This window comes from Lagopus leucura, unplaced genomic scaffold (genome assembly GCF_019238085.1).
Source record: "Lagopus leucura isolate 7727_CA_CO unplaced genomic scaffold, USGS_WTPT01 Super-Scaffold_100018, whole genome shotgun sequence".
NCBI classification, from domain to species: Eukaryota; Metazoa; Chordata; class Aves; order Galliformes; family Phasianidae; genus Lagopus; species Lagopus leucura.
Genome location: NW_024962272.1, coordinates 12,558,716 through 12,571,798, shown reverse-complemented (window position 1 = coordinate 12,571,798; position 13,083 = coordinate 12,558,716). Strand labels below are relative to the sequence as shown.

At 40.1% G+C, this 13,083-nt stretch overlaps 1 protein-coding gene across 3 annotated transcripts in view; it reads right to left on the bottom strand.

Annotated features, from left to right (window-relative positions):
• Window positions 1-13,083, bottom strand: part of NTRK2 (neurotrophic receptor tyrosine kinase 2) — a 200,580-nt gene that overhangs the window by 42,132 nt on the left and 145,365 nt on the right. For all 3 annotated transcript variants that reach the window (XM_042877533.1, XM_042877531.1, XM_042877532.1), the window contains 2 exons: window positions 8,306-8,436; window positions 582-754 (listed from right to left, as the gene is read on the bottom strand). In XM_042877533.1, coding sequence (XP_042733467.1) covers window positions 582-754; window positions 8,306-8,436 — 304 coding nt within the window. The remainder of the gene's footprint in view (window positions 1-581; window positions 755-8,305; window positions 8,437-13,083) is intronic.

Here is a 13,083-nt window from a genome sequence, read left to right as displayed (position 1 = left end):
TGAACCTTAGGTATCATCTACATATCTATGACTTCTTTACTGCCAAATTTTAATCTGTGATGTACATTCTTCAACAGCTTTATGAAACAAAGCTGTACTCCAGAGCCCAAGATTCAGCATTTTACACTGCACTGAAGTTTTCATGGCTCACAGTTTTCTTGCCACAGACTAATGGCACTCATATCAAAACACTGGGAGGAGGGACGAGAAAAGAGGATACGTTTCTGAAGCTTTTAGATGCCTACAGTTAGTGATAGGTGTTAAGTGGGATCTTTCAAAGTGCTATCAGAAAACAGTTCCTATCACAAGCTTTATAACCAAACATTTTAGAATACACTGAAATACATCTTGCTTGGTTTCAGTTTTTTTGGTGCAAAGTTTTAGGCTTAGCATTAAGCTGAGGCATTTCCAAATGTGCCGGAAAACAACGAGCTCCATACCACAGTACACATAATGACTGTTACACAGATTTGTACTTTTTGGTGTTTGCATTTTTCACGGGAGTTAAATTGGCATTAAATACCAGTAGCTTCTTTCACTGCCCAATTCTGGCTCTCTAGTACGATACATGATTAATTTACCTGAGGAATTTGTTCAGATCTCCATGCTTCATGTACTCAAAGACCATGATGAGTGGATCACCCTCGACACAGACACCATAGAACTTGACGATATGCTCATGTTGCAGGTTAGTTAGCAGCTCTGCCTCACGGTGAAAGTCCTTGCGGGCATTGTCACTGGCATCCTTCAAAGTCTAGTGGAGAAAATGAGAATGTTAAGAAGGAGACACGTTCACAGAAAGTAGTGAACATGTGGGATGGCATTGTAAGGGTAAGATAAGGACACTGCTGTGTAAAGGATGGAGGAGTTATATTCTTAGTAACATTTTCGAAATGCAGATGTGACGTCTACATGCATTTAAATAAAAGCAGTAAAGTACAATTTTTGTTCCTCTGCCCCATGTCATCCCAAACAACACTGTTTATAAGAAGATGTAGGAATACTCAGTCTTGCTTTTCCAAATACAGGAAAAAAAAGCCTTATCAAAAAAATACACTAGTACCCGGCTGATTCATATCGTTCAGCATTTAGTTAGGCAAAATCCCAGTATCTTGTTGGTATTTGCCTCTGGTTTATGTTCCTCCCAATAAAGCTTTGCTTGCATAAAATACTTAGTAGGAATGTAGATGCACTTCTTACGTATCAATGGCATTGTTGCTATTGATGTTGGTCCCTGTGTGTGCTATATATTAGGCTATATATTAAACAGATTTGTAGAAGGGAGATCAGATCATATATCCAAAGACCTCTGAAATTCAGTGAATGTATTTGCATGACTAAGATTAACCACATTATAAGTAACTGAAGGTTCAATCTCAAACTGATAGAGAGTAAGTAGGAGCAAAAAAGAATCCTTCCATGTCTATTTTTACTTTTCCCCCTTTTATTTATAGAACTCCAAAATCCTGAATATTTTCATTTTGAATGACATATATCAATGCTGGTTCAAATAGTAGTTTAAACTTTGTATAATGAAATAATGATAATTTACCGCTGCACATAAGCAGTTTCAGATCTCTTCTAGCATGGAAACACTTTCATGCATGAAAATAAAAGGAAATTCTGGCACCAATTAAGTTAGGAATAATCATAGTTGACAATAAACCACTACTGTGCTCTACCTTCAGGGATTTTGCTATATTATTTCAAACAATATTTTAAAAACAGTGTGCGAACATTAGCATGTTACCAATGTTCATAATCTATTATTCACAAAAACTGAAGGCTGGGCTCTGAACCTCTGTACTTTAACTACATGCACACTTTAAACAAAGGAAGGTAAGACAAAACTAACAACATTACCTTAACTTATGATGGTTTTCGCTGGTTATCCAGCCACGTTGTTTTCTACTTTGAATTCGTAAACATAATGTGAACCAAACATTCACGTCAGAACAGATATAGATTGATTCTGTGCAGTCATTATGCCAACAATCCCAGTTTCTTGTTATTTATATTCATGGTTTTTTTTTTTTTTCCCCCACAGTTTTTCTTTAGTACATACATTTCAGACCATTCTTTCAGTATTAAACATATGTATGTATGCATATGAGGGATTAGGGACTAAAAAAAGACTGTCAGAAAACCTTTGCTTTATTTCTGAAATGGCAACCATAGGTCTCAAAACAGAACAACTAAGGTGACAAGGTGAAAGAGAAACTGACTGGACATTTGTCAGATTCAGGGGCTATTCCTTGTGAATTTCAGGCTTTGGGGATCCCAAGGGCAACAGAAGCCTGCCATGCCACAACTGACACTTCCCTGAGGGACTCATTTATCAGTTTAATCTGTCTTCAGGCATAAAACCCTTCTTCCACAAATTTTACTAATAATGATGCAAGGTTTTGGATCACCATACCTTCACAAGCTATTACATATTAGCATAAAAAACTGTATCATCTAAGACCGATATCGAGTTTGCTCCTCAAATATACACATACAGATACCACATACAGATCAAATGAGGAATGAAACTGAAACGTCTTTCAATTGTTCCAGGCTCTAGGATGGTGCCTGAACATGATGCAGGCACAAACTCACAGTCCAACTTATGATGAAATCAATGAGAATAATTCTATTGTCAATTGAGTCTCCTATGGCGGTTTCATGTATAATGCGATATAATTGCATGTTGGACTAGATGTCTTCCCAGCAAGAGAAATAAAAAAACAATTCATATTAAAAACATTTAAAAATAATAGCTATGTAGGGAAAAAAAATTATATAGAGAAGCACAGGTTCATACTGTTTCCAGCATACTCTTTCCATGGAAAGACAGTAAAAATGCTGACAGCTCTGCCCTGTGAGGATGGCATATTGTATATTTCAGAAGACTCTTTTTATCTCAGAGAAACAGCAAAATTATCATATGACAGAGCAGTTGCCATGGCAATTACACATTTTCTGTCAAACAGAAAAATACAGAAAGGTCTAAAGCCCTGGTAAAACTCAGACAGGGTTTCTACTACCAAGGGGCAACCTGACGTACTGTTACCTTCCACTGGAAGGTCCTCTCATTTCCTTTTAATTATCTCATGCAGCACACAGAATAGACACAATGCAAGAGAGACAGATGACAAAGGCTATGAGGAGGCTGGAAAGTGAAACAATTAATAAGCAAGGAACAATTACATGGAAATTACACTGTGGAATGTGTTGAGCTTGTTCACAGTGTAAGCGAAAAAATCAAACCAAAATAAAACCCTAAGAGTACAAGGCAGAAACAAAGACATATTCATTAGTACCATTACTGACAAGTAAGCCAAAGCTCTGCATGCAAAGTACTCTTAGCAGTCAATGGGAGTTTATCCAGAGCAGGGAAAGAAATACAATCACAAGCACATTTCCAATCATCAGGCTGCTGGACCAGCAGAAGCCTTTCCTGGCTAGTGCAGACAAGTGTCCAGTTCTGGGCTCCCCAGTACAAAAAAGACAGGGATCTCTTGGAAAGAGTCCAGCCACAAAGATGGTGAAGGGCCTGGAGCATCTCTCCTATGAAGAAAGGCTGAGTGAACTGGGTCTGTTCAGCCTTGAGGAAAGAAGACTGAGAGGGCACCTGATCCAGGTCTATAAATATCTAAGGTGTGGGGGGCAGAATGGCGAGGACGGACTCTTTTCAGTGATGAGTGGAGACAGGACAAGGGGAAACGGCCGGAAACTGCAGCATAGGAAGTTCTGCACAAATGTGCACAAGAACTTCTTTACAGTGAGGTGACGGAGCACTGAAACAGGCTGCCCAGGGAGGTGGTGGAGTCTCCTTCTCTGGAGATGTTCAAGACCTGCCTGGATGCCTACCTGTGCGACCTGGTGTAGGGAACCTGCTTTGGCAGGTGGCTTGGACTCGATGATCTCTGGAGGTCCCTTCCAACCCCTACAATTCTGTGATTCTGTGATTCTGTGATTCTGTCCTTGCCCAGACATCCATGTAGAAAATAGTTCCTGCAGACTTGTTGAGTGCAGCAAGGACAAACCAACAGCTCCTCAGTCCACCCCGCCACTACAGAGCTGCATCCATGCCAAGGTCAGGGGAGAAGTGTAGACATCTGGCTCACACCAACACCACTCCTACAGTATCAAGAGGCAGCTGAAAAATGTGCCCTGCGGGTCATCCTTACCTCCAGCCCCGATCAGCTTAAACAAGGGCAAAACCATGTCTGGTAAACCAACCAGTACACAGTACCCAGAGCTTGAACAACCACTGTGGCATAGCAAAATTGGCCAATAGTGAAATGATAACTTTTCTGGATAGACTGGATCAGTGGACCAAGGTAGACTGTATGAGTTTCAATACGGCCAAGTGTCAAGTCTTGCATTTTGGCAACCCTACAGGCTTGGGGACAATTGGCTGGAAAGCTGACAGAAAGGGACCTTGGTGTGGTGGTGGACTGAATAGGAGCCAGTAGTGTGCCCAGGTGGCCAAGAAGGCCAATGGCATCCTGGCTTGTATCAGGAATGGTATAGTGAGCAGGACGAGGGAAATCATCCTGCCCTGTACTCAGTTCTGGTGAGCCTCACCATGAGTACTGTGCTCAGTTCTGAGCACCTCAGTACAGAAAGGACATTGAGGTGCTGGAACAGGTCCACAGAAGGGCAACAAGGCTGTTGAAGATCTTGGAGAATGTGCCCTATGAGGAGCGACTGAAGGAACTGGGGCTGTTGAGTTTGGGGAAGAGGAGGCTGAGGGGAGACCTTACTGCTCTCTTGAAATACCTGAAAGGTGCTTACAGTGAGAGTAGGGTTGGTCTTTTCTCACTGGTGACAGGTGACAGGATGAGGGGAAATGGCCTCAAGTGCACCATGCACCATGGGAGATTTAAGTTGGATATCAGGAAAAACTTCTTTACAGAAATTGTTGTTAAGCATTGGAATAGGCTCCCCAGGGAGGTGGTTGAATCACCATCCCTAAATGTGTTTAAAAACCGTTTGGATGTGGTGCTCAGGGACATGATTTCACGGTGGGTAGTTAGAGTAGGGTAATATAGTCAGGTTGCAGTTGGACTTGATGATCTTTAAGGTCTTTTCCAACCTGAGCAACTCTGTTATTCTATGATTCCATGATGCTGTGATTCTTTTTGCAATCCTCTGTTCTCTAAAAATGTCTGCAGTAAATGGTATGCTGGTTTGATTTGAAAGCACGCCTGGGGAGTGAGGCTAATGCTATGCCCAGCTTGTACTGTGATGAAACTCTGTGTTCACAGATTTTCTTCACAAGTAAGCATTTAAGAGAATCATAGAATCATAGAATCTTTTGAGTTAGAAGAGACCTTAAAGCCCATCTAGTCCAACTCCCTTGTAATGAATAAGGACACCTACAGCTAGACCAGGTTGGCTAGAGCCCTTTCCAGCCTGTCCTTGAATGTCTCCAAGGATGGACCACTCACTACATCTCTGGGCAGCTGTTTCCAGTGCCTCACCACCCTCACTGTAAAAAATTTCTTCCTTATATCCAATCTAAATCTCCGCTCTTTTATATGGAAACTATTTCCCCTTTATCCTGTCACAGCAGACCCTGCTAAGGAGTCTTTTCTTTTTTATACACCCCTTTAGATACTGAAAGGCCCCTATCAGCTCTCCCCACAGCCTTCTCTTCAGCCCCAGCTCTCTCAGCCTGTCCTCCTAGGTTACGTGTTCCATCACAGAATGGCTTAGATTGGAAAGGATATAAAAGCCCGTCCTGTTCCAATACCCTGCCATGGGCAGGGTTGCCACACACTAAATCAGGCTGCCCAGGACCCCAACCAACCCAGTTTTAAACACCTGTTATGATGGGGCATCCACAGCTTCTCAAGGCAGCCTGTGCCACTTCCTCATCACCTTCTGAGTAAAAAATTTCCTCTTAATATCTAACTTGAATCTCTCCCCTTATAATTTAAAATTGTTCCCCAGGCTATCTTACTCCTTTTCCAAATAGCAGAATCTCAAGCATTTTGGGGTTACTTATGTTAATCCTGCTTCTGTACCTTCCCAGGTATCTCTGGAACTCTTAACTCCCAAGCAATTTGCTTCAACACTATCAATGTCTCACCAGCCTGCTGATGAGGAAAAGGATGCAGGTTGGCTCAGATATGAAGATGTTCAGGCCAATGTTTTAGTGTACTTGCATAAAGCCATACAGTTGCACGGCAGTCAGCAGTCAAGAACAGCAGTGTTGGCAGGGACCAACCACACGTGGGTGAGGATGTGCTTTCTATTCTGCCTGAGTCCCTTGGCTCTTCCTCCCTTATCACCAAACATATGCTCCTACAGGGTTCATGGAATCTACTTCATGGAGACAATTTTCCTGTAGTTTGCAGGGGGGTAAAGCTGTTGAAAGCCTTACTGTTTGCCAGGAGAAGCTACCCTTGGCTGCCAGTATACAGACCTCATCCTCTGAGGTCAAAAATTACACATTTTCAATACCAAACCCTGTGCCAAATGGTAGAGACCGGACACAGTTCTCTGCCTAGCTCTCTATGTGTGATAACATTCCATCTCTATCAGCTCAGAAAGCACCAGAAGATCAATCGCTAAGTTATGTGGGGATCAATCCACTCAGAGAGTTTGCAAAAAAATTTCTTCTTAAGACAGTGACTAGAGCCTCATATTAAGAGCCAATGTAAGAACCATTAAGTGAGCATAATCGGTCCACAAAGGTTATTCTCTGCATGGTTACCTGTGCAATTCTGTTTGATGTAAGAAAGAATGGGTTTAGCCAAAAAAGAAAAAAAGCAATAATAATAGTAATAGTAATAATAATAATAATAATAAAATAGTAATAATAATAGTAATGCAGTAAACTGATAGATTTGTCATCTAAACCCATGGGGACACTTCCCCTTTAAAGGCTGACTACTCTTACTTGCAAATTATACTGAGAAAGTGCATCAGAGAGATGCAGAACAGCATTTAACAGTGGAAGTGCTAGGCTCCATTTGTTCACGACATTCAAAGGGAGCAAGAGAATAGAAAGACTATTACTTTGCTATCAAGAACTTCTCCAAAAGTGATAGAGAAGAGGAAATTTCCACACTAGTTTCACCAAAAATACAACAGAAAATTCATTCAATTCCAGATTTGTCTTGTTCTGTCCCATATTTTCTCCCCTCAGGACCCCTCTTCTCACATGACTCACATTTCTCCTCAACATGACCGAACTATCAAAAAACTTGTAAATTTGGCAAAGCAGAAAAACCTGCTATTTCTGATGGGGCAAGAAAATGGCCTACAAATCCATCCTCTTTTCATCTTCTCACACTGCCAGATCCCGTGTCTTGTTTCCATTTACAAAAAGATGATGTTCTTGGTTTATTTTACTGTATGGTTTCATCCAGAATGTACACATGGTTGCCTAATCATGGCTGTTCAGGAAAGATTGTCTTCTGATTTCTAAGCACAAATCGAACTCTAAATACATATTCACCCTGCATTTAATGAGATACCTCAAAATGTTGAACATCTCGTTCAGCTTTCAGCAGAACAACAGATGGAGATAGGAGATTGTTGCCAGGGAGACTGAAAACTCTGAGTGTAGTTTCACTGGTACTGTTTGCTGGTGTAGCTAAGGATGATGACTGACTCTTAGTCTTTCCACTGTGGGGGACTAAATGGTTTTGGTACAGTAAAGCCAGTCTGATGTCCAAACCCTTAGACTATACTGGAAATCTTCCTCCTTTGGACTACATTTTGGAAGGATTGACTGAAGATACAAAATTAAGGGTTATTCCTCCAGGTCTTAATTATCATAATTTCTAGATTTCCATACAGACCATTTTTAACATGAAAATATTACCGACAATTTTGTAATAACATTCCTGGTAGTTATATTAATGGCAATTGCCCACATATAATTTCAGTGGTTGATTAAAAGAATCACATAATCATGAAAAAAAGATCACCTCTGACTGGTAGTTGTACACCTAACCTATCCACTCCAATGGCTACAGATTATTTTGTTAGACACACAAATGTAACTCATGTATTTTTAATAGCCCAGGCATTATTTTTCACTAATCATATTTTAAATAAATCATAAAAGATTTTGCCCTTTTGTGACACCATCTGTTTTTCCCCTTTTTCTTATGAAATTCAGCTTTTATTTTATAATCCACAGCAAGATCAAGTATCACATTCTCTTAACACTCCATTAGCCTTGTGAACCCTCACACATATATCAGAGGAGTTGTATTGGGCTACAGAAAAGGCAAACACGATCATTTACAAATAAAACATGCAACCATGAATTAATGATGGAAATCCTAGACTCTACCTTCACTGCTACCAAGATCTTGTCCTGTTCAGGACAGAGGTTGTAACATTCTGCCAGAAACACTTTTCCAAAGGCTCCTTCTCCCAGCTCTCTTTTAAGAACAATATTGTGGCGCTTGATGTGCTGAACAACTGCAAAGAGAAGACAAAACAGAAGACAAAATGAGCTGCAAGGCTAAGAGTACATGCTTACAGATAAATAAAGGTCTGCCTGTAGAATACACTGCATGCAGTGGAAAGAATCATTGTGCCAATGCATGATTTATTAACACCTCGCCAAAAAAGGCTGATTTAAATATATTTATATTTGGAGAGTAGCACATTTCTTAGGTAAGTAGATGTCAAGAATCACCTGGGAAAAGCTTACGTATCACTGTGCTTTGAAGACTGCTGTAGACCATACTGAACAGCCAATGCTGTTGTGATATTTTCTTTTTCGTTTTTTAAAAAACATGAAGGAATCAGGAAACATAAGAAACCTTTCTCATATCCCTTCTAGTGCTGTACCTCTAACAACAGCTGAAGTGTCTCATCCAGAGTCAAAAACGTTTGGAAGAAAAAGATTTAAAATTAACTTAACCCATGGATACAAAACATGCTCAAAACTAAATCCAACTTACTCTCTGCACACACTTTTTCATCTGCTTTCTCTCTGTGTGCTATACCATAGTTACTTTAAGATATACATTCCATTCTCATAAATGCGAACTACAGTATTGCTCTGAACTAAGAGAAATAGAAGATGGACAAATGTTTTAGTCAGTGTCATGGACAGAGCCTTAGTGGAATGCTGCCCAGAAGCAATTGATTCAGGCATTGAAGTCCTTGAGCATTTTTGTTCATCTCATTTCACAATCTCCTTCCAATGCAGGCTTCCATTTAGAAGATTTAATATTTAAAAGACTACCAATCACTGCACTATCAATTCACAATGTTTCACCTAAATAAAGCATCTGCAAGTTCAGTTTAACTGGTCTACTAAACAGAGTGGACAGCTTTTGTTGCTGAAATCACACAAAACAGCTAGAAGCTACTGATACATTTAATCTAAGCACACTTAGCTGCATTTGCAAAAAATGAAATTCAACCCAGCTTGGACAGAACCTATTTGCAACTTAAATCCTAAATGCAGTGGAATAAGAAGCACGGCACAGGCATCAGGCCACCCTCTGCCAATGTACAAATCTCCCATTAACCACTTAATTGCAGAGACAAGAGCTGACCCTTGTCAACAGTGTGGGATATATTCATATGTAGCCAACTTCCTGACCTTTTGCTTGGCCATGTGCCTTTTCCAAACCAAGTTACCATTAAACTACCCTGCCCCATTACTAGAGAATGGAAAATGGAATGCTGATAATACCAGCAGCGAGCAGAATCCCATCACATCCCATTCCCACCAACGTTGACAGCATTTGGAGAGTGGGTCCACAGTCCCACAGAGAGAAACTCCAACATCCTGCACCTTGAGCTGTGGAGGACACCCAAGGTCTTGTAAAATGCACATGAAGGGAGCCTGGAAGAGCAGCAAACACTGCTTGGCTCTTCCTTGGTACCCCTATTCTTGCCTGGGGAGCACAAGGTGCTTGGGCAGCCATGCCAGCTCCCGGCTGCTGTGAGAGGGCCCTGATGCCATCAGTCTAAGTCTATTCAGATGGAGGTGGTGGCAGCTGGGAGGCTGTGCAAGACCATGCAGCCAAGATATTCAGTTCCATACTACCACTGTCATCACCTCAGAATGTCCACAAAGCCCACCAGCTTTGATAGCAAAGCAGAGCTGAAATTCTGTTCTACTGACATCAGCAGCAAAATCCTGTGTCTGCAGAGGGGAGGGGTGTCTTTCATTTCATTCTCTTTGCAGCTACCAGAAACTTGGTAATGACCACATCTGACTTTCTAGATACTGCTCAGGTCCTCCCCACTTTGAACACCAAATACCACCACTGCCCTAGCAGTAAGAAGACTTTTGTCAAGTTCTTGGAAGACTCCACAAACAATAGTGTAAAAATAAATAAGAAACATATCAGGTATCTCCCTATATATGTGTATACTTGCAGCTGCTAAATGCTCTGACATAAACCAAGCATTTGAATAAACAACCTGTCCCATACCAAACTGTCAAAAGCAAAACACTGCAAGCCACAGAAGAGCTTTGCTCAGAGTATATTCACAACTTGTCATGCTCTATCAATCCCTGTTACTTTTCTGAGCTGAACCAAGTTACTGAACAAATGAAAAATGACAGTAAATACAACTAAATGGGTGCAGATTAAATCCAAGAACAATGTAAGTAAATCAAACATATATGATGTGATAAAAATATAAACTAAGGGAAAAATCCATTTAGCACACTCAGAGCCACAGCCCTTATAACACTTTTTTCAGTAAGAGGAGATTCCAGGAAATATACTGAAAAATGCAAGTCAAAATCCGCTTTCAGTTTATATCAAGATAAAGCCAATCATTTCCACTGAAGACCAAGGATTATCCTGGATTTATATTGAAGAAACAACATAGAATTTGGCCAAAGATATGGCACAACTGAATTACCAAAGAAGTGGTCTCAGAACATTTTCTCAGAGGCAAAGATACACAAATACTCAAAGGGTAGTTATGTATTTTCCTCTTTTTCACTCTATATGGTGATTGCACTTGAGCTGCCATTTGTGCTTTTAAAACCATGTCATTCCTCATTCAAAAGATCGTTTGATTACTGTAAAAAATATGTTACATTAAGCTAAGAGCTAAGTCAAGTTGAAACACTTAAGAGAAAAATGAAACCTAAAACATAAAGTGAGACTATGCAAACTAAACAAGGGTAAATGCTGAAAAGAGGCTACAGAGTTAAGTAATGTCTACAAAGCCTTGCCCAAAGAAGCAGCAGACTTTCCTGGATGACTGTGGAGAATGGGCTGGCAAGAAAGAAAATTGCAGAATAGAGTTTTCTTCTCAAAGTCCCAGAGGCCTTCAACAGGGAGAATTGGACTTACAGTATCTCAGACACTAACAAACTGCATGTCACATTGTAAATGATGCATTGAGGCCTTATCCTGCAAACACTATCTGCAGGCATGAGATTTCAGTCCCCAGGCAATCAACCTCTGATGGTGAGGCTGAATAGAGAGGATCACAGCACATTCTGGAGAGGATCCAAGCAATATGGGCAGCTCAGAATCGCCTCACCACGTTGAATTCAATGAGCTGGTTATGGCTGATTTCAGCCACAGACAGAAGGACACAACACAGTGAAATGCTGTGACAGAGTAGAAATGTTTTTCCCTCGGTTACAAAGCATTGGCCTGAACACTTTGCAACTACATGTGACCATTACACCACCTAAGCTGATCTTCTGCACAGCATGGAGCACACCACTGATTTAAATGACTTGTTCTTGGCAGGAAAATACCTTCTGAAAGGAGATGTGCCAGTCTTTATTAGGATGCCTGAGCTATTCATTTGCCCAAATGTGTAATAATTTTAATTGCTAATAAAAATGCAGACCTTCTTTATTTTTCTCTTAATTTTTAGCTTGTCTGGCTTGTATCTACCTCCCTTGAGTTTCAGGAGACTTTACAAAATATCAATACTATTCTTGCTATTGGTAAGGCAAAGAAATGGAAGCCCCTCTCATATAAGCATTTTTTCTAGTTTGTCAGTCATGATAGTTCCAGGTTTGTTTTTTTGTTTTTGTTTTTGTTTTTGTTTTGCTTTGTATCTTTTTCTTTTTATCTGTACTGGAATTCATGTTCTTGTATCACTTTCTGAGCGTGACACAAGCTTAAAATCATCACCTTTTGAACATCAAAATCACACTAGTCCTTTTAAGTCTATGTTTCCTAAAAAGTGCAAAAATTACAAAGCTTTGTGACATACATGAATGAACATGAGCACAGTGTGAACACCTTGCTCAGCTGTAGTATCACAAGTGCCAGTTTCAGATATAGTTTCACATACCTTATGAAAACAGCTGAGCAGAAGAGAGATCTCTATAGTTATGGAGGGGCTACATCAGGAATTCACTGCATGATGGACAGACAGTAAGAGCCATAGCAATCAGTCTTCATCCTCACTACTCAATTAACTACCAACACTAGAAGATTTCATAGTGTTGCATACCCACCCAAGTCACCTGCTAAGAGTCTTTTCCAGGATACTGGAAATTAAAATTTTCATTAGTGGTACATATGTGGAACATACTGATAATGTCTGTTGTACACAGTGTTTAAGAAAGAGAAAAAGGATCTTCAAGATGTCAGATAACCAGACAAGATAATATTATAGACATATTTACAATTTCATGAGAAAAAGGCAGCAGCAGAACAGATTTGTGATGTGACATGAGTTGTCATAGACATTTTACAAAGTTTCTTCATTATCTACTCCCATCATTTTTCTTGCAAGCACTACAACTCAGGTCTTTCTAAGATATTGCTAGAAAAAAAAAATAGGTGTAAATGGCTGAGTAATTGCTCAGATTGTATACTGAATTTGTTCAGCATTTGTCATTCACACAAAAGGCAGGGTGGAATTTCAGAGAGAATCATATAGCAGGAAGAAACAAAATCACTACAGATAGCAGACAGCAAGTCTAGCCCAGTGACCTTTGGATTCTGCAGCAACTGTAGCACTACAACCCTGTGTGCTATTGGCAGAGTAGAAATTTTGGCACACTGAGATATCTACTCTCTAACATGATAATAAAATGGCGGTAATAACCACCAGCATCATAAAGTAAAATAAAATAAAATAAAATAAAATAAAATAAAATAAAATAAAATA